This window comes from Podarcis muralis, chromosome 4 (assembly GCF_964188315.1).
Source record: "Podarcis muralis chromosome 4, rPodMur119.hap1.1, whole genome shotgun sequence".
NCBI classification, from domain to species: Eukaryota; Metazoa; Chordata; class Lepidosauria; order Squamata; family Lacertidae; genus Podarcis; species Podarcis muralis.
In genome coordinates, this window is record NC_135658.1 from 20,751,310 (window position 1) to 20,777,584 (window position 26,275).

General features: G+C 41.5%; 1 protein-coding gene across 3 annotated transcripts; it reads left to right on the plus strand.

Annotated features, from left to right (window-relative positions):
- Positions 1-55: 55 nt before the first annotated feature.
- CEP126 (centrosomal protein 126) lies at positions 56-24,310 on the plus strand. 3 transcript variants are annotated; one of them, XM_028726134.2, is made up of 12 exons: positions 56-571; positions 1,583-1,702; positions 4,378-4,526; positions 7,176-7,266; positions 7,882-8,074; positions 10,325-12,332; positions 15,620-15,781; positions 17,167-17,291; positions 17,875-17,962; positions 18,936-19,145; positions 20,486-20,550; positions 23,991-24,310. In XM_028726134.2, the coding sequence occupies exons 1-12, from the start codon at positions 339-341 to the stop codon at positions 24,084-24,086; spliced, it is 3,540 nt and encodes a 1,179-aa protein (XP_028581967.2). In that variant the 5' UTR covers positions 56-338; the 3' UTR covers positions 24,087-24,310. The 3 variants fall into 3 exon arrangements, with proteins under 3 accessions (XP_028581967.2, XP_028581968.2, XP_028581969.2); XM_028726135.2 differs by lacking the exon at positions 18,936-19,145; XM_028726136.2 differs by lacking the exons at positions 56-571; positions 1,583-1,702; positions 4,378-4,526 and having other exon boundaries at positions 7,181-7,266; positions 7,884-8,074.
- The last annotated feature ends 1,965 nt before the right edge of the window (positions 24,311-26,275 follow it).

Genomic DNA, 26,275 nt, shown 5'->3' on the forward strand with positions numbered 1-26,275 from the left:
TCCGCCTCGGCGCGGCCCTTGTCTCCGAGCCGGCCCCTGCGCATGGCGCTCCGCCCCTTCTCCTCCTCCGTCTCCCTTGGTTTCCGTTGCGAAGGAAGCGGCGTCGCCGGTTGCTAAGATGGCGGCTGGGCGGCGGCGCCCTGGAGCCGGGCGAGGGGCTTCGGCGGGCGCTTCTGAGGCGGCGGGGAGGGCTCGCTGGAGCCCCCCCGCTGGGCGCTGACGGGGATCCCGCGAGCGAGACGAAGGGCGGAGAGCGAGAGACGGAGAGAGAAGCCGGAGAGCCGCTGGGTGTGAAGATGGCGGCGGCGGAGGGCGGCTGAAGGTTCGGGGGCGCGTGGATGGAGCCTGGCGGAGGCGCCAACGGCAACGTGATCGGCGGCAACGGCAGCTTCTACTACTACTCCAGCTACGGGCGGGCGCCGGCGGCAGCGGGCGGGAGCCAGGCCGCCTCGGCGTGGGAGGCCGAAGGCGCCGCCGAGCCCGCTGCCCCCGGCGCGAGGAGGGGCGTCTCGGAAAGCGCCCTGCCGCGGGGCCTCGGCCGCCGGGCCCTGAGCGCCTTGGGCCCCTCCACGTATCCTCCTCTCAGGGCTGGAGAGGCCGGGGCTCCTGTGGGGCAGGAGGAGAGAGGGCGGGAAAGAGGCGATTGTTGAGGGAACAGGTGGGGCGCTCAGACCAGGGAGGACAAAATTTGGCGAGCCGGCCCCCTAAATAGTTCTTATTTTCACAATAATTCATTTTGGTACAGTTGCTTCTCAGGGGTCTTGTCAATAGGCTCGCTGAAACTTCACTGAAATGCCATAATAATAATAACAACAACCAAACAACAACAAAATAATAATAATAGCCATCTCCAGGTACAGGGTATATAAAGGTAAAGGTACCCCTGCCCGTACGGGCCAGTCTTGCCAGACTCTAGGGTTGTGCGCCCATCTCACTCAAGAGGCCGGGGGCCAGCGCTGTCCGGAGACACTTCCGGGTCACGTGGCCAGCGTGACATCGCTGCTCTGGCGAGCCAGAGCCGCACACGGAAACGCCGTTTACCTTCCCGCTGGTAAGCGGTCCCTATTTATCTACTTGCACCCGGAGGTGCTTTCGAACTGCTAGGTTGGCAGGCGCTGGGACTGAGCAGCAGGAGCGCACCCTGCCACGGGGATTCGAACCGCCGACCTTTTGATCGGCAAGCCCTAGGCGCTGAGGCTGTTACCCACAGCGCCACCCGTGTCCCACAGGGTATATAAAGGCAATAAATAATAAAATTAAAAAACAAGTTGGTTTATTATTATAGTTATTATAACAAAAACAGAAGTTGATTTTGTTGTTGTTGTTGTTATCATTATCATTGGTGCTTTTTTCCTGAAAAATAGGTGCCAGTACTCAACACCATGAAGTTGTTACAGTAAGTACCACACTTTTTAACAACAACAACAACAAGAGATGTCGGTGCTGTGTACCCTTGAGCACCCTGGGGGGTGGGGGGGAGCACTGAAATGAAAAACAAAAAAAGCACCTTCAAGAAATTAAATGTGGGCTGGGTGTCTAGGGTTTTCGCTACAGTTTCTGTTATCTTTAATGTCAAGATCAGAAATCTAAAGATTCTCCTTGAAAGAGACTTATCCAAAGAGCGTCACGAGTTGCTAAAGGATCAAAGACTGTTTCGTAACCGAGCGCGAAAACATTTTCTAGAAACAAATAAAAGGAGGAGGTATGTAAATATAAGGCATGCTTGATATTTTAGTTGTGGTGGTAAATAATTGTTTGTGGGACGGAGTGGTTCAAGTTATTTTGAAAGGGCAGTTGGTACAGCCCCTCAAGAAACCCTTTTGCGACAGCTACCTGCTTGGAGCATGGTACTTGAGAGGGTCATGGCAGATGGGCTTCAGGTGTAATTGGGGAGACATACTATTTAGACCCATTTCAATCTGGCTTCAGGTCCATTTGGGGCATGGTTGGTTCTTTTCATTTATCAGCTGTATCAGAAGATATACAGAGGGAGCAGAGTCTTGTTAGTCCTACTGAATCAGCAGATTTTGATAGTTGGACCACAGTTTTCTCCTTCATTGGCTCTGGTGGGCTAGCAGAAGAGGCACTGTGAAATTCTTGATTCTGCTTCTGGCTGAAAGACTGCTTCCAGGTAGAGGCAAAGGGGAGACTTCAGCTTAGCCTGATGGCAGTTAGGTTGTGGGAGCCTGCAGGGATCTGTTTTTTCCCCATCTACATAATGCTGCTGAGTGAGCTCATCAGGCGATATGGAGCATACATAAGTATGCTAAGGATACTCATCTTGTGTCTCTTCCTACCATCTAAATCTGGAGAGGTTCTGCTGGTGTTAGATCAATGACTGAAGGCAGTAATGGGCTTGATAAGGGCCCATAAACTGAAAGTGAATCATAACAAGTCAGAAGTCAGTATTTAAAAGGTGTAAAACTGTCTGCGGACAAACGTTGGCTCCCTTGGCCAGTAAAGCAAGATGAGCGCCGCAACCCCAGAGTCATTCGCAACTGGACTTAACTGTCAGGGATCCTTTACCTTTAATGTCCAGTAATTGAATAGATTGCCTGTTCTGACTGGGGTTACATTTGCTGTGAGGAAACAGGTGCGCATTCTGGAGTTGCTGTAAAATTAATCTCTGTCACTGGAAGCCCAAGTGGCTTGGAGCTCTGATACCAGCTATGGTCATTCCTGGACAGCGATAGTGTGTATAGTGTGTATCCCGCTACCCAGGCCTTACGATCAGCCGAAGCCCTGCTGCTTGTTTCATTGCTGTGTGTGATTCATGCCTCTGTGACTTATGAAAAGGCCTATTTGATGGTGGCTCCCTGGCTGTGGAATGCTCTTTCACTTAAAATTTGACTGGTGCCTATATTGATTGAATTTTGTTGACAAGTAGAAACTACCTCTTTAGCCAGGCTTTTAATGATGTAGGATATGTTAGGCCACAGGAAAAAGTAGTAGTTGTAACATTTATGGATTTTATATCATTTGAATGTTTTATTGCTATTTGTTTTATTTGCTACTTGTTTTATAATTGCAATACCCTGCCCTGGGATCATTTGGTTTGCTAGAGTAGAATAAAAATGAAGCAAATGAATAAAATATGGTAATGTTCAAATGATACTCTTTAAACTTAGAATTTATAAAATGCTGCAGATTAACTGAGGTCCTAATCTAATTATGAGTTTCCAGTGTGGCCATGAAAATCAAAGAAGTAGGAAACCATGGCTTAAAGTTTAAATTAAATATAAATTTCTTTCAGGATAGGCAGTGTGGCTACAATAAAGGTGATCATGCCTAACACTTTAAGTGGTGGCCTTTTGAGATAAGTGCTAAACTAAATCATACCTGGAAGATTGAGTATCTTGTTTACTTCTTGTTACACTCCTGCTTTGCCCTGCTGCAGTCAAGAAATGTTCAGAGTTCATTAGTTTGCACAATGCGAAATAGTATACGTTCATGTAACAATAGATTCCTTGAGTCAGTGTCTGTGTTATGAACTGCTACTAGTATTACTTTCTGACATGATACTATTAGTACAAGAGGCACTTGGTACAGATTTCAACAAGCAGGAACTTGCGATAAATCACAGATTTAGAGAGGGAGTTAAAGAATAGGGGCAATGCAGCGGACTTATTTTTATTAATTAAAATAGTTATATCCTGCCTTTCCTCAAAGGAGCTAAATTAAAGTGATAAACACATGAGAACAATAACACCCCCAAAAACAGTAATGAATCCCATCCTGGGACCACTTGATTTAATGAAAAAAGTTGTAGCTTATCCTCAACACAGACCCTATGTCCAAACAGTCACCAAGAAGCTGAAGAATAGGGAGGCACAGTCTACCTGATAGGAGGTTGATGGGAAACTAGTCTCCACTTTGTTGGGATTATTTGTACATAGAATAATTTATAGTTTTCAGGTATTATATTCTTTCACTGTTAGAAATCAAGCTTCTATGCCAAACAAAGAAGTAAATCTCCCCTGGATTCACAAAGCCCCGAAGGAACAGAATATACACTTTAAAGTATATATGTTATCCCTTGCTTGATGTGCCAAGAAAATGAATAAATTTTTCTAAGAGTACTTTTTATTATAACAGTAAATCTTTATACATTTTGAATGCAGCTTTTCACTCATTAATACAGACTTTTCTGCTAAAAATATGAAAGATTATTTGTTCTTTATCCTGGGGGTGCCACATATGCTAGCAATCAGATCTAGTTACTCCATGGTAGCTTATTACTTCATTTCCCAGTGCTCAAAGGTGATCACAATCAGTGGATCACTGATGTATTTGGATAAAGAAGGATTTGAGCAAAATGGTGCGAGCCACTTACCATGGTGATTATTTTTATTGAAAGTTGTTGTTGTTTTTACACAGAGCACTTGAAGAAAAATGGAAAGACGTTGAAGAAAAAGAACAAAAATTCAGAGAACAAATTTTGCTGCAAAGGAAACTGAAACATCAGGAAGCAACTGAAAGGTTCCAGCGTGGTCATATTCCACTTTCGCAACGGAAGAAAGTAGAAGGTTTGCATATTGCAAATGCAGCTATATCTATAATGCTTGCATTATAATGCGTGTTAGAAATAGATTTCATTCCAGATTAGTATCTGTCAAAAAAACAAATATTGCAATACCTTAGGGCCATTCCATAAAAGTGTATTAAATGAACAAATTATTTTTTCCTTTTAAAAAATAGATAAATAGTTTAAAAAGTGAAATAATGTTATAAAAAAAACAACCATGCCCACAATTATGTTGATCCTGCAGAATCCTATATTGTAAGCTTAACTTAGCCATCTGAATAGCCAAAAAGGTCAGGAACAACATGTGCTAGACAATGAGAAGTATATATAAACCGGAGGAAGTCTATAATTTTCATAATACTGTTTTAGTGTGTTGACTGACCCTTGAATTGTTGAGGTTTTGAGAAGTGGCTTCCTTACTGCTACTTCTGTTTAATCCCATGTATGTTCTTGATGGACCCAATGCAATGCTCTTCATTCTGTGCCCACCAGCAATGCATGGTGTTGGGTAGCCAGGAGAACAAAGCGGCTGCATCTTACCAGCTCCTTCTGCCTACCATTATGCACTTGCCTATCCAGGTCTTGGTCTCTGCTCCAGCAGTGTAGCAACCCCTACCTGGGGCAGACCAAAGTTGTTGAGTTTGGGTTTTTTAGGAAAATTGTTGAGCTTTCAGGACAAGGGGAAAGGTGGCAGAAAGAAGTAAGAAGTGCTCTGGCCATTTTTAGCTCTGGCCACAGCCTCTGCTTTCTGGTGGGGTTTTCCCATAGATCAAAACAGCTGGCAATCCCTGATCTAGTAACATGGTTGTGAGCACAGAAATAGTTTCCAAAGGCAGATCTACACTACTGACAGTGTAAAAGGCTACTGTGCTTTGGGAGCACTGCATCTGTGATGCAAGTTTGGCTCTCTAGCCTAAGATTAGCTCTGTCAAAACTGACAATTTTGCTTGAGCTTTAATTTTGGGAGGGTGCAGTGCCTCTTCAATGTTAACTGCAGCAAAGAGCAGTAATTTTAGGGGTGAAGAGACTGTGCAACGTGGAAGACTTTGAATCTTGTGATAATATAACCACTGGCACATGTATTACATAATGCTGACTTTGATTCTATGATTCAGCCTGCAATCGATTTCATTTCAGTTTTTCTGTATTTTTGTATGTGATTCTTTGCCTTGGAAACCTGGGTAGGGGTGTGTGTAGAATGATGCTGAGCCTTTACTGTTAGTGACCAGGATTGCAAAAAGGTTTAAACTCAATAATTTCAAATTACTTTATGTATCATTGAAGTTGGTTTCATACGTGAACAAACTTCATACTTCATTACTGGGCAGTCCTATGAGATGTAATACGGTAATTTTGTATATTTCAGGGGGGTTTTAGTATTTAAATACAGGATCCCTATTTCAAACTTGTTTTTGATGACACAGCATAACAGTTGTGAAGGATTCAGAAACACACGTTTGGTTCTGCTCCAGTCTTTATAATTCTCATGAATTATAAAGTACTCTCTCAGGGACATCTAACAGTTGTAAGCACAGACAGTCTGATGTCTCAGTCAACTTTCCAAGGTTGAAACTATGTGATATGGTATTTCACTTAAATATTCTTCTCCACTCAGGAAGTCATGAGTGCATCACCTCCGATTCTCAGTGGATGTTTCCTATCCACTAATCAAATGAAAGACAAAAAAACCAGCATTGGTAACTTTTGATGGTTAACGAATTAATTTCACTGTGTGTGCCTGTTTCATCATAATTAATTATTGAATTAAAGGAAGCCACCCATGAATAATATTATTGATATAAATATCAATCAATACCAGGCCATAGCTCTGTGGCAGAATGTCTGCTTTGAGTGCAGAAATGAACTGGGAGCCAGAGATTTTCTCCTTTGCGTGGCCTGTTGGGTGCAGAAATTATTTAACTGCTGCATTTTATTTATATTACTTTTCAAAACAAGGATGTACTTTCATATATATATATATATATTCTGCTTTTTTATTTCATTACTAATATTTTTATGAATTGTTAAGCCACCTTTAATGTCATTTATGGCAGAAAGTTAGCAAGCAATCTAGAAAATAATAATTTTGACCAGACATTTCTTATAGTCACTGCCCTCCTTTCCTACCTTTATCAGGGCTTTCTATTTCCGCCTACCAAAAAAATCTACTGGCACAATCTACCAGGAAGTTTTTTTTATATGGACCCCATTAAAATGAACTGGACTGAAATAAATAGCACAAGAAGGCTATCGTAGATTGTGCTCTTTTTTTGTCCCTTATACTGAATACTCCTTGTTGCAATCACTTATGCTTAATTTAGGGTCCAGTATCATTTGTAAATTTAGCCTTAGTTGTAAATACACTAACATTATTGGATGCCTCAAAAATTCAAAAAACAGTTTAGGAATTGCAGTAATTGTTGGTGCATTTAAATAAGTCAGAGTGTGCCGAGTTTGCAAAGCCATGCTGTATGGGAACAACAAGGCAGAAGAAGAAGTTAAGGACTGTAGTAGTAGAGGGCTGATGTGGGCACAGTTTTAGAACTGTAGGAGCTTTCTAGGGGTGGGGAACTATTCTAGAGTTTTTGTGTTTAAAAGCTTGACATTTTATTCAATATTTCTAAATGCTGTCCTTCTTTTTAATTCCTAGTGCAGAGAAAACCAGAACCTAAATTAGATGAGGCTTTAAAGAAAATTCAAGTAACAGGATTACATTTGTCACCATCCAAAGTCATTGGAAGGTAGATATTTTATTTGTTTAATTCAATCATAAAATTGCTGCAGTACTTGTGGGCGGAAGCTAAATGCAAGATCATATAAAATAGGCTTTTCCTCATTCCCTAGTGAACAGTATTGGGTGAGGGGAGGTCATGGGAAATTTTCCTTCCATTAACTTCAGTAAATTAACGTATTAGAATCCAGGCCCAATTTTGGGTGAGCCTTCCTTCATTCAACAACTGCCACATCGAATCCCATGTTGTCCAGGGTCCCCACAACTCTCCTAAGAAGCTTTTCAGAGGTGCAGGTAGCTGCAGGAAGGGGCAGAAAACTTGCTTTCTATGACGAGGTCACATATTTACCCCAGAAATATGCATTTAGCAAAGCAAAGTAAGAACTTAATGGAGTATATAAAATGCAGCTAAATGCAACACCAGCAGAATCACTTTATTCCTAGTTTGGGGCAAATTTTTACTGAAATATGTTTTTCACAAGTACCTTCTATAGTACATTGTAGCTACTAAATTAATTTTAGTGTGCAGAATGTTTCACTTTAGATGTAATTTTTTCCTGTGAAACTTTTCGTGAAAGTAGTAAAAATGTAGCTGGAAGTGACTATAATGTTTCTTCTCTGCAAGAGCTGCTGACACAACTTCCTCAGCTACTAGAAATGATCCCTTTTCCTGGAAACAGAGCTCAGTGAAAGCTGGCTGTGATAGGATAATGCAGGAAAACAGTGGTTCAAACCCGGACAATTCCCAGCTTCTCTTCCAACAAAATCTGAATGAAATGCAGCAGCAACTACAAGAACAACATTTCAGCAACCTTCAGGTATGATGTCCTGGCAGTTATTTACATCCTCTTAAAGGTGCAATTCATAAACCATCTAAGTAGGAGTACCTAATGTACCAACTTTTTAGACCCATTGCACCTGCTTCAGTGCCAATTTAAGGATCTAGAAGCCCAGGACTTCTCTCACCTTGAAAGGTAAAACAGCATGATAACCCCCCACACAAGTAGAACTTCACATGAAAGGACATTAAGGTGTTAACAGAGTCTTCCTTATCCTAGGCATGTCACCCCTGTGAAGGTGCACATCACTGCTGAGCCGGGTGTGTTGCAGTATCCTCAGCTGAAGTTGCTGTTGCAGTTGCTTTATCAGTCAAAGAGCATCAAAATCCATTCACTGCTTATGTTTAGGTTTCTTTCAAGCAACTGTATTCAGTTTGGTCTGCTGCTGGAATTGCAGAGCAGTACTATAAACAACTTATTTTTCTTTTGCATAGTTAAATTGCCACTAGGGGCCGCTGGGGGTTTTCTGGCAAAGCAGATACAATTTTCCAACTGTTGAAGATAATTAGCAGAAAGGGGAGTTGCTTATACAGTCAGACCTCAATTGTCGAACGTAATCCATTCAGAAAGCCCGTTTGGCTTCCGAAATGTCCGACGACCGAGGCGCGGCTTCCAGTTGGTTGCAGGAGCTTCCTGCACTCAAGTGGAAGCCGCGTTGGACGTTCGACTTCCAAAAAACGTTTGAAAACTGGAGCATTTACTTCTGGGTTTTTTGGCATTTGGGAGCCAAAACATTCCAAAACAGAGGTGTTTGGGAGCCGAGGTTTGACTGTAAATATGTAAGAGTTTAAACATACAGACAAACAAATGCTACAGAGTAACCACTGACATTGTTTCACTGTGGTGCATGGCTCTGAAACTCACTTTTAATAAGCAAGGGTGAGTGGAAAGCAATAGTTGAATAGGCTGCTGTAGTCAGTCAAAATCATTGCAATCGACTGTACACCATATCTGTATACATTGTGGTCATTTGAACTCTCACGTTGCGGTTTTACAGGTCTGGTAGGATTACAAAGATTCCTAAAATCCCCCCCTTTAGGGCATATAAAAAGGTCACTATGCCAGTATGAATATTGTTTCCTATTAATATATCCCTTTAAAATCAAACAAAATTTCAGTTCTAAACCTAATTCATTTCTAAACCAGAATATTGCTGTAATATAGTCACCACAGGGTTTGTATGTACTTTTTTGTGATTTTTGAGTTATAGCGCCTGCTTTCAAATAAAATTCAAGGGCCTGCAATAAAAATTACTGGGCTGATATCCAGTAATATTTTTTATCCCAAAGAAACAAGCTTCACAGGTTCTTAATTATAAGCAAGGAAGAGATAAGGTAAACTATTTTTATAAGACTTAAGCTGAAAACAATGAAGCAAAATCATCATTAGTTTGGATGCTATTGTGGTTTCCAACTATCTGATAAAAAAAAATTAACACATTTCTATACCTCCCTTCATTTCTCAAAGTGGTTCACAACAAATTTTAAAATACCTTTAAAATACCTTAAAGCAACAAATGCAGCAGCATACAGAAACCAGGGCAAATACAACAAGATGGTATTAATGGCTAGCAAAAGCCTGGAAGAACAAGTGAGCTTTTAACAAGCACACATTAGCACTGGCGGTTAACTTATTTTATTCCTGCCAGGTTGTGTATCCCAGGGGCTTTCATAGGTAATTTCTGTCTAAACTTGCAGCACCAGACATTTGAAAAAACATTCAGCTAAATAGACTGAAATTAGAGCTAGAAAAATCTCTGGCATGTGGCTCCCTATAAATTCGATATACAACTGAAATGAGTTCATCCCTGTGCAGAAGTGGCACCCAAAATGTGCGGTGTATGAGAACTTGCAATATTTTTCTAGCACTGAAAATCAGTGACCAAATAGAAGCTCCAGTTAAGAATACTGGCTGTTTGTGACATTTTTAGCACACTTCATCCTGTATTCAGAATGATATTCTTACTTGCAGAGATGACTTGAAAAAAGATCTTTGAAATGTATTCTTGAAAAATTCTACAGTTTTCTATCAAATTATTCCCAACTTTTTCCTTTGGTAGCGTGTCCACAAGGACATATTGATGTTTATTTGAAATGCAAACCTGAAAATCTTACTACTTTTCACACACAAAAACCTAAGGACCTCTCTGATTTCCCTAATTTTCTCTTAAACTTTACCAAGAAGATGTGTCTTAGTGATATTTATAAGCTGTTTGCTTTTCTGTCTTAGGATTTTCATCAAGAAGTGAATGAAATAGCCCATACAGAAAGTGTTTGCAGCGTGGACAGTCTTGAGGCTGCAGAACCAAATGAAGGTTGCACAACACCCAGTGAAACATCTTCTTTATCTGCACAGTTGGACTCCTCAGTCCACAATTCAGAGGAATTACAGACTAGAAATAAAAGTTTCTCTGATGAAACTGACATGACACTTTCTAAAAATCAGCATGTAAATAATTGGCTTACAAATTTAAATACCTCAAATTTCCAGACAACCTCCCCCTTTCGTGATATTTTAATAAAATACAATGTCATACCTTCTGACGAGGACACATGCAGTCCTGATCAGAAATCATTTGTTCAAAGTAGGTCTGAACAAAGAGAGACTGCAAGAGATGCTTCTGATGAGAATCTAACCTTTGCACAAAATGAAAGAGAAGAGAAAAGTTTTCTGTCAAAACGTCCGTCTTCAGGCACAGAGGGTCCTGTAGCTACTGACAGCCCAGTACACGAAATAAACAAAGCTTGGGCTGTCCCTGATCCTACAGTTGTTTCACTACAAGAGAGAAATTCTCAGCTTCCCCAGAACAGAACCTCATCAGCTCAAGTCTCCTGTCAACAAACAGCAACCCCTGTGGTATTTCCTACTGCCCCTTACAATAACAGCTTCTCAATTAATTGCATGGAGAAGGGAAATGATCATTCAGCAAGATGTACTGAAGATATAGACTGTGTGACAAATGCTAAACATGAAAAGGTTGTAGCATCTTTGTTTGAAGAGATGTGTAAAGGCTGTATAAATCAACAGAACGCTAATGGAGATAATGAAATGACTAAAAATAGTTTATCTATGTCTCATGAAGATTCCACTGCTAATTTATCTGATCTTGACCAACAAGGGAACAACTCCAATGAAGAAAAAGTAGTGAAATTTCCAAAAAGCATATTGAAAAAAGAATCTAAGTATGAACTTAGCAATTTCAAGGCAGTGGTTGTCAACAGGGGGGTCAGATTTGGGACTCAGCCTGTGATTCCTAGAGACAGTATTGAATTGGCAAAAATGAAAGGGAAAGATGCAGAGCAAAAGAACTATAAAAAACTTAGGTGGTTTGATGAAATTAACAGAGCAGTGGGTGATGAAAAGCATTCAGAACAGAATATCATTGAAATACCTCATGCACAGCCCAGATCACCTGGTTCTCAAATTAGAGCTGCCACTTCTAGAACTAATGTTAGAAGCATTCCCGCTTGCACTCTCAATTCTGTTTTTCCAGAATATCTCCAGGAGAATTCTCAGGCATCTGCAAAAATTGCTAGTGTTAAAGACTCAGATAACGGGATGCAGAATGCTTTTGTATCTAAAGGATATCATGTTGCTAGACAAGCATGGATGGCGCCAAGAGGTGAAGAAATACCCCTAATATATAATTGTGAACTAAAAAATCCCAAAAGCAATCCATGTAAAAGTAGAACGAAACTGATCAAAAGACCAAAATCTGCCAAAGCCACATCAACTTTCACAACTAAAAACCGAAAGGGCACCATTATCCGACCACAGTCTGCTAGCGAAGCCACAAAGGTTATGAAAACTCAGGGCAAAATCATGGCACCTCACCCACCAAGTAAGCCCATACCAGGCAAAAAAATGGATGAAAATCCAGCAGACAGTGTGTCTCAGTCAGGAAATCTTTGGAAAGCTCACACAGATACTGAAAACAGTCATTTCTTGCCTGAAGGTCAAGATTTATGTTCAGATACTACAGATTCGCCATCTTCAGGTACTGCTTGCAATTCACAGGTGGCCACTATGCGACCTTCGTATAGCATATTTACCTATGAGCTGTTGAGGAAGAAAAAGGCTACTGGTCAAGCAGTTGCCCGGTGCAACAGCTTTCCAAAAGGAAACTCTGTGTACTCAGAAAATGGATTATGTCGAGATCGCACACCAACCGATGAAGAAATCACAGTTTTGTGGCAAGGAGTGCATCGTGCACTGGCTCAAAAGGATGGTGCTGCTGGTAAGATTTATGTGTTTTCACTGAATTAGAAGGATTTATAAAATTATATATTTGATAAAATCAGAACTAATAACAGAGGGCCCATTCAGAGGGACTTTGAAAGAAGTTTAATTTCAGGCATATTGTGCTAATCTCACATTATCGTCAGAAATAACAAAAGGGCAGGAGTGTACTGAAAGAGAAAGACATACTTCCTTTCAAAACCAAGACAAAAATTGTTTCTAACAAGTGGTATTCTGCCCATTACTGGTTTTAGTCAGTCCCTGACCATGACAGTTACAAATAGGTGTGACTAGCTCAGCCCTGATGAATGTGGATAAAACCACGGTGCCTTTTCTGACTGGAGGATAAAAGCTCCTTTAGAATTTTTAGCAGAGCTGAATCAAGCCATCCCTGATGCGTTTTCATATATAAACAAGCCCAGCTCTGGGTTTGGAGGAGCCATGAGCAGGCTGCCCTCACCCAACCCAGCACCTCCCACTGTTTGGGCTCCCTGGTGCTATAAATACTGCAGCCACCTCCTTCCCCCTCACAAGCAGGCTTATTTGGCAGTGGGCCTGCAGCCAAGTAGGTTATCAGCTTTGCTCGACACCTGGTGGCTGCCATATTTATCTCCCACAGTGTTGCTGACCTTGACTTGCCAAATGGAATGAAGTAGCCATTTCCTCCCAATACTTTTTAGCACCAACATCACCAGATTAGCCCATTTGCAAGGGGAAGGAGAGGCTGACAACTACAGGAGTTCTCAGTGGCAGCAGGTACTAGAGGCAGTCCAGGCAGGATCAGTGGCGGAGCTTCATGCTCTGGCACTGGGGGGGTGGGGCAGAGAGCAGGCAGGGCTGGCGTGCTTCCCAGGCATGGCACCCAGCACGGGCGGGGCGGGCATCTGCAATGGCACCCCACCAGGATCACGCTGCCGGGGCTGTGCGCTCCCCCCGCTCCCCTCTTCCTCCGCCAGTGGGCAGGATATCAGCCCTGGTAACGCAAGCAGATTTCCCAGTATGTTGTAAATCTCAGCTCATCTGTAATTTCAAGGTTGGATTACTGCAATGAACTCTTTGTGGGGATGTTGAGGATGGTCCCGAGGCTACAGCCAGCACGCAACATGATGCCTAGGTTGCTTATGGAAGCAAACTGCCACCAGCATATAACACATTGGTAGCCTGTGCAGATCCCACAAGCAATCTGCTACAGAGCCAAGTTCAAGGTTTTGGTATGAACATATAGTGGTACCTTGGTTTGCAACCGTTTTGGATGACAACCATTTTGGATTACAACCACGTCAAACCCGGAAGTGTGTGTCCCTTTTTTTGGATTACAACCCCCCCCTTTTTTTTGGGAGGCCCCATTGGCAAAAGTGCACCTTGGGTTACGACCTGTTTTGGTTTACAACCGGACCTCTGGAACAGATTATTGTTGTAAACTAAGGTACCACTGTATAAGGCCCTATGCAGCTTAGGACTAGGTTACTTGAGAGACTGCCTCACTTACTACATACCTAGTAGCCACTGCATTTTGCAGGAGGATGTCTCCCTGAAGTTCCTAAAATATCAGAATCCCACTACACAGTAATTTGAAGCAGGTGTAGCTGTCATTGTTAAGTGAAAAGCATCCCTGTTGAGATACAACAGGTGCCCACTATCTGGAGATTCCAGAAACAACTGAATATGCTTTTGCTTCACTTTGCCTTTCCAGCTGGATGGCAGGTGGCGGGGGGAACATGTCTCTGCCTTATGTATTGTATTGTATTGTATTATATTGTATTTAAATTTATTTTTACTTGTTTCACTTGTTTTGTTTTATGATTGTAAATTGCCTGTAAATTTATCTGAAAGGTGATTTATTAATTCAACAACAATAATAATATTAGTAGCATCATCATCAACCTTTTATTCGACCGTCAGTCAGAAAAAAGTACATTTGTCAATACACAGTTAAAACATCCAGGAAGATTTTAGAACTTAGCCAACACTAAAATGGGCTAAACAGATAGCCCCATATCAATACAGTCAATTATAGTCTTGCGACGCTTAAAAGCTAAAAAAAGAAATTTGGCCACCAAGGAAGGTATAGCTGTAGTGACATTATTCAGCAAGTGTAAAACCTGGTTTTCTCCGGGTAGGAAGCTAAATTGACATAGGAGTGGGTCTATAAAATTTTGTCTAAGCTCTGCATAAGAAGGGCAAGTCAAGAGAATGTGTTCGGTGGACTCAACCACACCCATGGCACAATGACAGGTTCTCTGGGCGTATGGTACTCCCCTGTACCTTCCCCACAATATCGCAGAGTCAAGGACATTTAATCTAGCCGCTGTAAGAAGTCTGTGGTATTCCACATAGTGGATTTCTGCAAGGTAGGGGGCTGGTATGGTCCGATAAATCTGGTCCCCTAGGAACATCCCTGGTTTTACCTGGGCTATGTCCTCTTGTCTGGCAATGTCACTCAGTCTCCGGGAGATCACAGCTCTAGCTTGATTGTACGTCATAGACTCAAAGTAAAGGTGAGACAATCCGCAGGATTGAACCTCGTTAATGACCTCCCTTTCCCACGATGATTGGAAATCGTCCCTCAATATCAAGGGGGCAATACCCACTGGTTTAAAACAAAGCTTGAGCCATAGCCAGAGCTTCGTCTTCAAGGCCACATACCGTAGAGCTTGCCAGCCGACCTCTAATCTCATAACCGCACCCGCTACCGAGGGGGGAATCCTAAGGATGGCTCTAAGGAATCGCGTTTGAATAGAATCCAGTTTCAAAAAATCCCTACAGGAGCCTAAAGAGATGCCCACCAAAAAAAGGGGGAGGACTTTCATTTGAAACAGTCTCAAAGCTATCTTCACTGATTGAGCCTGATTCTTAGCATATAGAGATCTAATCTGGATGGCTGCTTTAGACAATAATAATAATATTAGTAGCTGTTATCTGATATAACAGTTTGCTACTAATGAAGTGAAAGTTCATTTTTGTGAATGACTGAGTGCTTTGGCTGTCATCTAACAGAGTCCTGGACAGTGTGCTTAAACCTGTGGTGCTTCAGTAATGAAGGGAGATTGGATGCGCCTTGAGTGAATGTTTAACTTACACATTCATACATTGATTTGGTCTAATCATCTGCTGGTAAATTAGGTCTTGCTGCAACTTCACCCCACATGCCTTAAAACAATTGGGTGAAATAATACAGTTGTTTGTAAAACACACACTCATTCCTAGCTAATTTCTGAACTGCTGAGTGAAGTTAGGCTGACAATATAATTTTTTAAATCTTCTTGTGTTTTTCTTTTCTTTCAGGAGATTCACAACATGGTGTTACACTCTGTAATAATTCAAATAATGGTGACTTGCAACCCACTAGAACTAATGTGGCTCACATCACAATTGATGGTGGCAATCTGATGGGCAGTATTAAATCAGGTGTCAGAGTGAATCCAATATTTGCTTCTCCACCAAGCAGTAAGGTTCTTCCTTTACCAATTTTGTTGGGGGGGGGTGGAGAAAACGAGAATATATATAGGCCAAATTTAATGAATCTTGAATAATAAAGCTTATACAGTAATATATGTATAGTTAAGGAATATATTTATCCAATGAGCCATGTATGAAGTTTGGATTGAGTCTGTACCCTAGTTTCAATTCTGTATTTTCCGCACTGGCAACTTTTTGAGAGTAAATACAGTCATACCTCATGTTATATCCACTTCATGTTACGTTCTTTCAGGTTACGTCCCGCGACGACTTGGAAGTACTGGAAAGGGTTACTTCCGGGTTTTGCCGCATGCGCAGAAGCACAAAATGATGCGGTGAATCACAACCCACACATGTGCAGACATGCCGCTGCGGGTTGCGTTCTTTTCATGTTGCGAACGGGCCTCCAGAACAGATCCCGTTCGCAACCAGAGGTACCACTGTAATGCAGAAGGGTACCTGGGATAGGCATGTATGGTTGTGGAACTTTCCTAAGTACTGAGATAAATTAGAGTATGCTGGTATATTCTGAAGTGGTTTATTCTATAGCTCACATGCTAATCGAGGGCTTTATTCATGAAAATTCTTTTGCATTTGTCTTTTCCAAACATTCCTTTATACTATCAGCACTAGTATAATTTTTAGTATTTTTACCACAAGAGGAAAATTAGAGAATTTGAAAATAAGCTAAATTAACAAATATATCCTTAACTTTTAACTTCATTGATTTGAATTTGCTCCCGTCAATAAACTAAAGCTCTATTTAATTAATCTACCAATAAAAGTTTGCAGCTCTAGTTATAAACTACTCCAAATGTTGACCCATAGCTCAGTGATAGAGCACATTCTTGCCTGCAAAAGATTCCAGGTTCAGTCGCCATCATCTCCTGCTAAAGGAATCTCAGATAGTTGGACTAGGAAAGCCCTCTGCTGGAGACCTAAGGCCCAAACTAGATGCGATGGTGGGAGATCTATAATTGGATTGTCGTTTTGTAAAGAGTAAATAGAAGTGGTTTGGAATAGAGCCATGGTACAGGAGGAAGTTTTTGTTGTTTTCCTCACACGGGTTTTCTGATCCACAACTCTCTCAAACAACACACACCCAGAATTGTACATTTGCTCCATGAGGCGAAGCATATATGTACCATACAAGCAGGTTTGCCATCTATCTTGCTCAACACTACTGATATAATCCAAAAGTTAACCATCTGTATTCCTTTTTTCTGCATATTTATTTATTTGTTACTATGTTTTCCCTGGATGTGTTCAAAGTGGCTTATAGACAAAAGATAACATTGAAACTATAATTATAATTTAAGTATAAAACAATATAACAAGGTGTGTGTTTTGTGGTGCTTTTTTATCCTTTTCAGCTACTTTTGCCATGACAAGACGAAAACAAAGTATTGAAAATAATGAAAATAAACGCAAGGCTCTTTTAGAACAGAGGAGACAGAAGGCAGCCTCTGCAGTATGGAAGCCCACTAGTGTCGTACAGGTATATCTGATAAATTTCTGACGGAAAAATGCCAAAAATTGCTGTCCCAGGGAAATGGATTCTGTATCGTGCAGTTTAAAAATTAAAGAAAATTAAAGAAAATTACAATGTTACTTCCAGTAGAAAATAGATTCTACAGTTATCTCTAGACCTCTTGCTTCCACTTCTCTGATAAGGCAGAATATAGAGAGAGGGTATTCTGTACGTTATAAAGGAAACTCTCCGGTGGAGTCATTTCACAAATAACTGTTCAGGTTTACTATATCCTGAATATACTTGCATATGTAACCTGTTCATGGGTTATCATAGAGCACTATGTGGGAATCGCAGTCTATTACATTTTTCTGCTGTAGTTCAGTATCACCACTATCACAGGTTAATGTCCTCCATAATACAGCAGCATATGTTATAGATCTCTCTTTCTGTGTGTGTGTGTGTGTGTGTGTGTGTGTGTGTGTGTGTGTGTTTTAAGGTTTTTTTCGTTATTTGATTTTCATTTCAGAGTAATGTTAGCACTTCTGGACCATGAAATGCCAGGATTTATTTTTTCAAGCAGTTTGATAATAAAATTCTTTTTTTATAGAATACGACACAAACTGTGAAGCGAGGACCACCTCATTGTGCAAATGATATAGTGCAAGCCATGGGTGGCATCAGTAATTCTGATGAAGGTAATACAGCATGTTTCAATCTGACTGTTGCTATGAATTATTATTTTAAGGTTTTTATTATAAACCTATTCGTTGCTAAGTATCGTGTCCTTCCTAATTAAGGAATATCTTTGAAATTTGCATATAAACTCCCATTTGTAGCTTGTAACAACAAGCTGTTTTACGTAAGTCAAAGAAAAAGACACAGTCTTAACACACAAGAGGGTTCCGGGTAGTGAGAAATGGTAAAAGGTTTAAGAGCAGTTGAAGAAAACGACAGAAAAAGGCAATTTTTTTAAAAGATCGCGTATCTGTCACGTCTCCATTTCTCACAGAAACATTATAGGAAAGTGATGATAGTCTTATGTCATTTGCTTTCTAAATCAAAAGTGGGGGAAATATTTGGATGCACAGAAAAGGCGTATAAAAAAAGGTAAAGGACCCCTGACAGTTAAGTCCAGTCGCGAACGACTCTGGGGTTGTGATGCTCATCTCGCTTTACTGGCCGAGGGAGCCAATGTTTGTCCACAGATAGTTTTGCCAGGTCATGTGGCCAGCATGACTAAGCTGCTTCTGGCGAAACCAGAGCAGCGCATGGAAACACCATTTACCTTCCTGCCGGAGCGGTACCTATTTATCTACTTGCACTTGGACATGCTTTCGAACTGCTAGGTTGGCAGGAGCTGGGACCGAGCAACGGGAGCTCACCCCCTTGCGGGGATTCGAACCGCTGACCTTCCAATCAGGAAGCCCAAGAGGCTCAGACCACAGGGCATCCTCAAAAACAATTCTAATGTTGCTCGGATAGGGTCATGATGCTCTGTGGGAACAAATATAAATAAAATTATTTGTGAAAGATGCACAAATACATGTTGTTAGCAATGGAGAAAGGCTGTAAAAGGTGGATATTAAAACAAATTGACCCCAGGAGCAAATCCAGTTTTTTGTTTGTTTTCTTTCTAACCTTTTCTACAATACACATTTCTGTTATTAGTTTCAGACAGTACTACACAGTTTATGCTGGCAGAAAACTTAGCAAACACATCAGCTACAGAAAGTGACATCTTGATTGATTTGGACACAGTTCAACCATACAAACAGACTACAGTGCTAAACAGACCTGCACGGCAAGGAATGAGTGCATTGTCATTTGAAGAGCACAAAGTTCTTCAGTCACTCGACCGCATTAATCAAAAGCTACTTAGTAAGTAGTCAGCAGATCATGCTATGAAATTCACCAGGGTAGTCAACTCTATCAATGCAACTCTCTGCCTGTCTTCTTGGTAGTAGGTTCCACTGAGATCAGTGGGCCTTCCAGTAAGTGCACATTGGTTTGCAGTTTAAATGTAAATAAGCAATACTGCCAGAATAATCATTTCAGCTTCCAACTATGTTGTCTCCCAGTTTTCTAACAAATATACCATGCAGTGCCATAATAATTATTTAGTTATAAGGTTATGTGATAGTGGAACTGCTGTTCCTAGATGCTTTATTTAGCTTACAGTACAGAAGATGGGAATGTGACAAGCTACCTTTCATTTCCCTAGTCAAATAGTTGCCCCCATTTGCAGCCATATGGTATGTATGCAAGAATCGCATAGCAAGGCCAGTTTTTGCACATAAGCACTTTAAAGCAGATTGGAGCCTCTGTGAAGATGGTAGATATAGGGGAGGTCTCTAGGCATGAGGACTCCCATACAGCTATAATTGGGGTATTTGTTTGGTCAAGCAAAAGTCCATTCTTTTCAAAGACCGAGAACATCCAAAGTTGCTTCAAACCTTACAACTTATCCAATAATAGGTATGATCTCAACAATTTTCTATCCTTCCTGCTTCTCTCTCATGCTTTAGGACCAGAATGTTTTGCTACTCACACTCTATTTTGATTTATGACAAATCTGAGATTAGGCGGGGGGGGGGGTATTGATGGAAGGAGGAGATAAGAAGTTCAGAATCCTTTGTCGTTTGCTTTTGAACACACCCCTGTCAGAGGACAAGCTACCTCATTCCACAGGGTAGCCCATCAAATGATGGCCGCCAGACTTAATTCTGAAAGGGGTGCCTACCAAGTGGAATTGGTGGCAGGGTGCCCCTGGCTACAGTGCCACCTTGTTCATGGATCCCAAAGTACTACATGCCTGCAAACTGAATAGCCAGAAAAAGCTGAGCTGAACGCTTGAGAACATAAAAGAGCTTTGTACTAGGAAGAGTTCCTATCTCGTTTCCCACGGTGGCCATTCAACTGCCTTTTGGAAGCCCACAAGCAGGGGTTATTGCTCTGCAGCAACTGGCACTTAATGCCCCACCACTTCTGAGGATAGTTTCATATACCGCCATGAACTGGAGACATTTATAGACCTTCTCTCTACAAATTTGAAATAAAAAAATGAAATAAAATTAATGCTTCTGCAGCCCTGCAAAGGGAGCAAAAACTGTAGGTAGCATAGAGTCTGAATTATTTACAATCTGAAGGAAGAATAAATTATTGTACACCTTGTTTTTCCCCACCATAAACTTGAAATTTCTTATTTTATACCATTTTAGATGTCCATGAGACCATGAAAAAAATCCCATCCTCCACAAATGTTTTACAGACTCTTTCCCCTTTGGTAAGCATACCTATTTGCTCTTCCATTGTAAAATGCATATGAACAATATGTTGTTTGTTTAGGATAAAGATGCAGCAGAGATAATCATCCACTTGTACTCTTTCAAAGACATATGGTTGCCTGCTGTCTGAACCAAAATTCTGGACTACATGGATTTTAATCTGATCCAGCAAGATGTGTTCGTCTAATATCCTGTAATAACTGTGTGTTAATGCATGTAACAGTGTCCTGGATGCCTTTTAAAAGAAAAAAGAAAAAGAAAAGAAACAAAGCTGTTTCAGGATGATATGCAAGAATTTAAGGCAGAGAATAGACAGGAGAGATTACTTAATACTTTTCCCATCTGCCATTTCCCCATTCCAATTTCCCCCCAGCTTAGTGGCTCATCTGCAAAGGAGGCAACTGGAGATCCATCTCAGATCTGCAGTATGTGAACAGACCCAAGCCTGGTCTCTGTACCTCGAGACTGAGTCCCTGTAAATCTGGGCAGAGTCCATCCTGCTGTTGGTCTCAACATGCATAAAGGCCTCAACCCAACTGCCTATTTCTTTAGCTATTAATGAAACCCCAGAGAGTGATGCTTGTCTCAGCCAGCATTCAACATCCTCCAGTAGCACTTCAGCACCTCTTTCCTAGAACTATTTGCAACCCCTCTAAATGTAAAGTACTCCATGCCAAGATTCATTTTGAACAGGGTGGAGGAATTCGATCCAGGCCACTTGCCCTAGATGAAAGGCTTCCTTTAATTAAGCCTTTCCTCTGGTCCCTCTCCATTCAAGACTCTTGAGAAGGATAAGTGGGGAAGAAGCCTCGGTCATCCTCATAGCCTCTCAATGGAATGGACTCCCTCGGGAGGTTGTGGACTCCCCTTCATTGGAGGTTTTCAAGCAGAGGTTGGATGGCCATCTGTCATGGATGCGTCTCCACCCCCATTATTCAGCCCAGACACTGAGGTCCAGCTCTGAGGGCCTTCTGGTGGTTCCCTCGTTGCAAGAAGTGAAGCTACAGGGAACCAGGCAGAGGGCCTTCTCAGTGGTGGCGCCCACCCTGTGGAACACCCTCCCATCAGATGTCAAGGAAATAAACAACTATCTGATTTATAGAAGACATCTGAAGGCAGCCCTGTTTAGGGAAGTCTTTAATGTTTGAAGTTTTATTCTCTTTTTAAAGTTCTGTTGGGAGCTGCCCTGAGTGGCTGGGGAAACAGCCAGATGGGCGGGGTATAAAAAATAAAATATTGTTATTGTTATTACTACTATTATTAGTTGAGATTCCTGCATTACAGGAGGTTGGACTAGATGACCCTCATGATCGCTTCCAACTCTCCAATTCTATGATTCAGTGGCCCAGAAGATAGGTCGGCCACTTGTCAAATCTCAAAGACCCACTAAGAGCCTAGTCCCTCAACCTACCAGACATTTTGTCTCTAATAATAATAATAATAATAAATTTTATTTATATCCCGCCCTCCCCAGCCGAAGCCGGGCTCAGGGCGGCTAACAACAGTCAAATAGTCAAACAGTCAAATTCTAAAAACATTCTAAAAACATTTCATTATAAAATTAATTAAAATCAAATTGTTGGCAACCGATTAGGCAAAATTCTGTGCAGGTTGCCAGAGGAGGGAGTCAGGCTGCGCCCTGACCAAAGGCCTGGTCGAACAACTCTGTCTTGCAGGCCCTGCGGAAAGATGTCAGGTCCCGCAGGGCCCTAGTCTCTTGTGACAGAGCATTCCACCAGATTGGAGCCGCAGCCGAGAAGGCCCTGGCTCTAGTTGAGGCCAGCCTAACCTCTCTGAGGCCTGGGACCTTGAGGATGTTGTTATTTGCAGACCGTAGGTTTCTCTGTGGGGCATACCAGGAGAGGCGGTCCCGTAGGTACGAGGGTCCTAGGCCGTATAGGGCTTTAAAGGTTAAAACCAGCACCTTAAACCTGATCCTTTTACTCCACCGGGAGCCAGTGCAGCTGGTATAGTACCGGATGAATGTGATCTCGCAGCGAAGACCCCATAAGGAGTCTCGCCGCGGCATTCTGCACCCACTGGAGTTTCTGGGTCAGTTTCAAGGGCAGCCCCACGTAGAGCGAGTTACAATAATCCAGTCTGGAGGTGACCGTCGCATGGATCACAGTGGCTAGATCAGGGCGAGAGAGATAAGGGGCCAACTGCTTAGCTTGGCGGAGATGAAAAAATGCCGCCTTTGTTATAGCTGTAATCTGCGCCTCCATAGAGAGGGAGGTATCGAAGATTACACCCAAACTCTTAACGGACGGTGCTGGCACTAATTGCACCCCCGCAAGAGATGGGAGTTGCCCCCTCGATCCCATATCGTCCCGCCCCAGCCAGAGGACCTCTGTCTTCGAAGGATTTAACTTCAACCGGCTCCCACATAACCATCCAGCCACAGCTTCCAGACATCTGGTCAGTGTGTCTGGGGCCGAGTCAGGATGGCCATCCATCAACAGATAGAGTTGGGTGTCATCAGCATACTGATGGCAACCCAGCCCAAAACTCCGGACAAGCTGGGCGAGGGGGCGCATAAAGATGTTAAAAAGCATTGGGGAGAGAATCGCACCCTGAGGCACTCCACACACCAAGGAGTGACGCGATGACAATTCCCCCCCAAGCGCCACCCTCTGTCCCCGACCAGAGAGAAACGAGCGCAGCCATTGAAGGACTGTGCCCTGGATCCCCACATCTAGGTCTGTTGCATCCCTCTAGGTCTGTTGCACCCAGATTCTGTTTGGCTACACTTGGTGACTGACTGTACTCAAACTGGCTGTACTCAAACAAGGTGCCTGCTACAGTATTGAAACCCAGTTCCCTGTGTCACCGGGTCTTGGCTCTGGTATCCAGCATCTCAAAAAAAGAACATACACCTATCCTTATCTCCATCAGTTCCGGAGTGGAGCCACCATCCTTAGCCTCTTCAACTGCAGGCTGCAGTTATGAAGACCATGAAGACCACTGTTAAGGATAAATAACAGTGGTTCTTCTTTCAGTGGCTATAAAAGGGTGAGGCGGTGAGAGCCTTGAGAACTCTACATAGTTATTCCAGAACAGAGAACCTGTGCCTTATCAGCAAGCTAAGGTGGAGATAAGGATAGGTTCGCAAGAGCTATCAATGCTTTTTTATATGGTTAGAGTCACTACACAGAGATCTAACCTTCGTTCAGAAAGCGAACTCAGTCTCCTATCCATCACAGCAAGGTAGTCTATTATTGTTGGCTGATTAATATCCTACAGCCTTTTAAATATGTCTGTAGGAAGAGGGGGTTGTTGTTTTGTTTTGTTTTGATTTAATTATTTACTTGTGTTTTATTTTGTATTCTGTGAAGTGCCCTGATATCTTTTGATGAATGGTGGTATATAATAATAATAATAATAATGTATTGTCAGAATATTTAAGCTGCTTGTGTTGTGTTTTCTCTTGGTCTTCCAGGTCGCATCTCCCTCATACATGGACATCATCCCTACCATGCAGAGATACAAGAGCACATCAGGTGACCCTCGAAACCTAACGCAGAGAAGATACTGATTTGGTCTAACAGAGGCTATTGAACTGGGATCTATTTTAATATATTCTCAGCTGCTATCTTTGTAACATAATTATTTGCAACATGCCTTAAATGCTATTAAAAACAACTCAAACAAAATAAAAGATGTAACGCAAGTATTGATTGCTTGTTACCTAGTTTACCTTTAGGGCAAAATATAAAAATTTTTATATGCACTTTATTGTAAAATATATTGTATTTTTTTTTAAAGAATGGAATACCTCACTTTTAAATGAGTGCTGTTGTTTATAAATTTACTGTACATTTTTAATTAAAAAGAAATTATTTTGCTATTGATTAAAAATTATGTATAAGTTCATCTCCCAACTTTATTGCTTTCATTAACTGCTAATAAATTTCTACTACATTTGTAAAAGGTATGTTGTAGAAAATGATAATCAATTATCTGCAGAGCTAACCAGGTTAATAGTTTCATAATGGTTCTACTCCTAGATTCAGAAAACAATACTTTAAAGTCATAATAATGATAGTTTGCTCAAGCAGCTACTTACTGCATCTCTCTACTCAGTGTCCTAAAAGAAAAATGATATGGCTCACTGAATAACTTGAAGATAACTGAACAATGGTGAAAGGTTTTGGAACATCACTTGTTTCAACTCCCATAAATTTTACTGCTGAAATTTACCCTACATTTTCAATCACTTTTTAAAACTTGTTTTTATTTCGACATGCCATTTTTTACATGTAAGTATATTCCTGAATGAAACAAACATATATCTGTAGAGTCAGAATGGATGTACCAGTCTGTGAGAGGTTTTATCCCAATACAGGAAAGGATTGCAATTGGGAATCCAGGACTCTGCATGACAAAGTGAGAAGCCCTGACGGCTTAAGGGTTTTCATGAAAGTACTGGCATTTCTGTGGCAATTGAAGACTATGGAGAGACTGGTGGTAATCTTCAAAGATACAAGTGTTTCCTAAGAGGGAATGTGGATTGGTTGTCCTGGTCTTCTGTAAACAATGTGAGAAATAATTAGAACGAATGGAACCACTCCCATTTAGGATTTGTGTGTGTTTAAACTTTAGACTAAGTAAACCCCATTTTATGGCCCTGAAAGGCTCCCAAAATGACTTACAAATTGGGAGGATATTTCTAGCTTTCCAAGAAAGATTTGTGGAGACCCTGGACAAAGTGCCCTCTTGTGGAGCTCCTAATCTATCGGTGAGCCCTGGCAGCAGTGTCATGTAACAATGCTTCAAACACCACCTGACAGCTGCCATCTCAGTTTTCTACAATGCTGCATGCTGATGATACATTGGGGAAAATTAAAATGGTAACTGGACCCAGCCACTCAGAGCACTAGACCAGGAAAACAAATTCAAGGATACCATAGGTCAGGCAACCCCCTGCAGCTGCCCAAGAATGTCTGGTGCTGTTGCCAACCGTGTGTCCGAGCAAAATAAGGAGGCAGATAGACTGCAAGTATGACATTATAGTTTACAGCATAATGTAAGAGCACACATACGTTCCAAATACAATACAGTTCTGTAAAATTGTCTCCTATTAGGAAAAACGGATATCTTTGCAGATGATCGATTACTCTCCTTTCTCCAGTCCGCAACTCAAAAGAGTGAGAAACCATTGCTCCCTTCCAAAACACATCCTCTAGATCTAACATACAGAATAAACGTTTCCCCTTTTCTCAAGAAAAAATCTCATATTTGCCTTTTTTTGCCATATAAGTCAATTTTGCCAGAACTCGCAAGTCTTTACCACACTTCCAGCATCTTCACTGAATAGTTCTTACTGCTTTTTTTGTATTCTGCAACCTACTTGTGCTCTTTTTTCTAAAAATAATATTTAGGGGTACGCTTCTTTTGACTCAAGAAAATGACTATTTTAGGGTACGGATCGGGGAAAATAAATGCAGTAAATGGACCAAAGTACAAAGATTCACAAAATGTATGCGCATCCCCATGTCCCCCCAGAAAAAAGCACTGCACCTACTCATCAATTTATAACACTTTTTTCTTACTGTCATATTCAGTGAAGAGACCTTATAGCTTGCTCTCTGAGAATATTGTCTGAGACGTCAAAAATACTACAGCTTTTTGTTTCTTCAACATTTCTGGACTTTCCTCTGCTAATGCCATTATTTCATGTTCTTGTATTTCAGCAGTTTTCTGAGGGGAAAATAGATTGAAAGC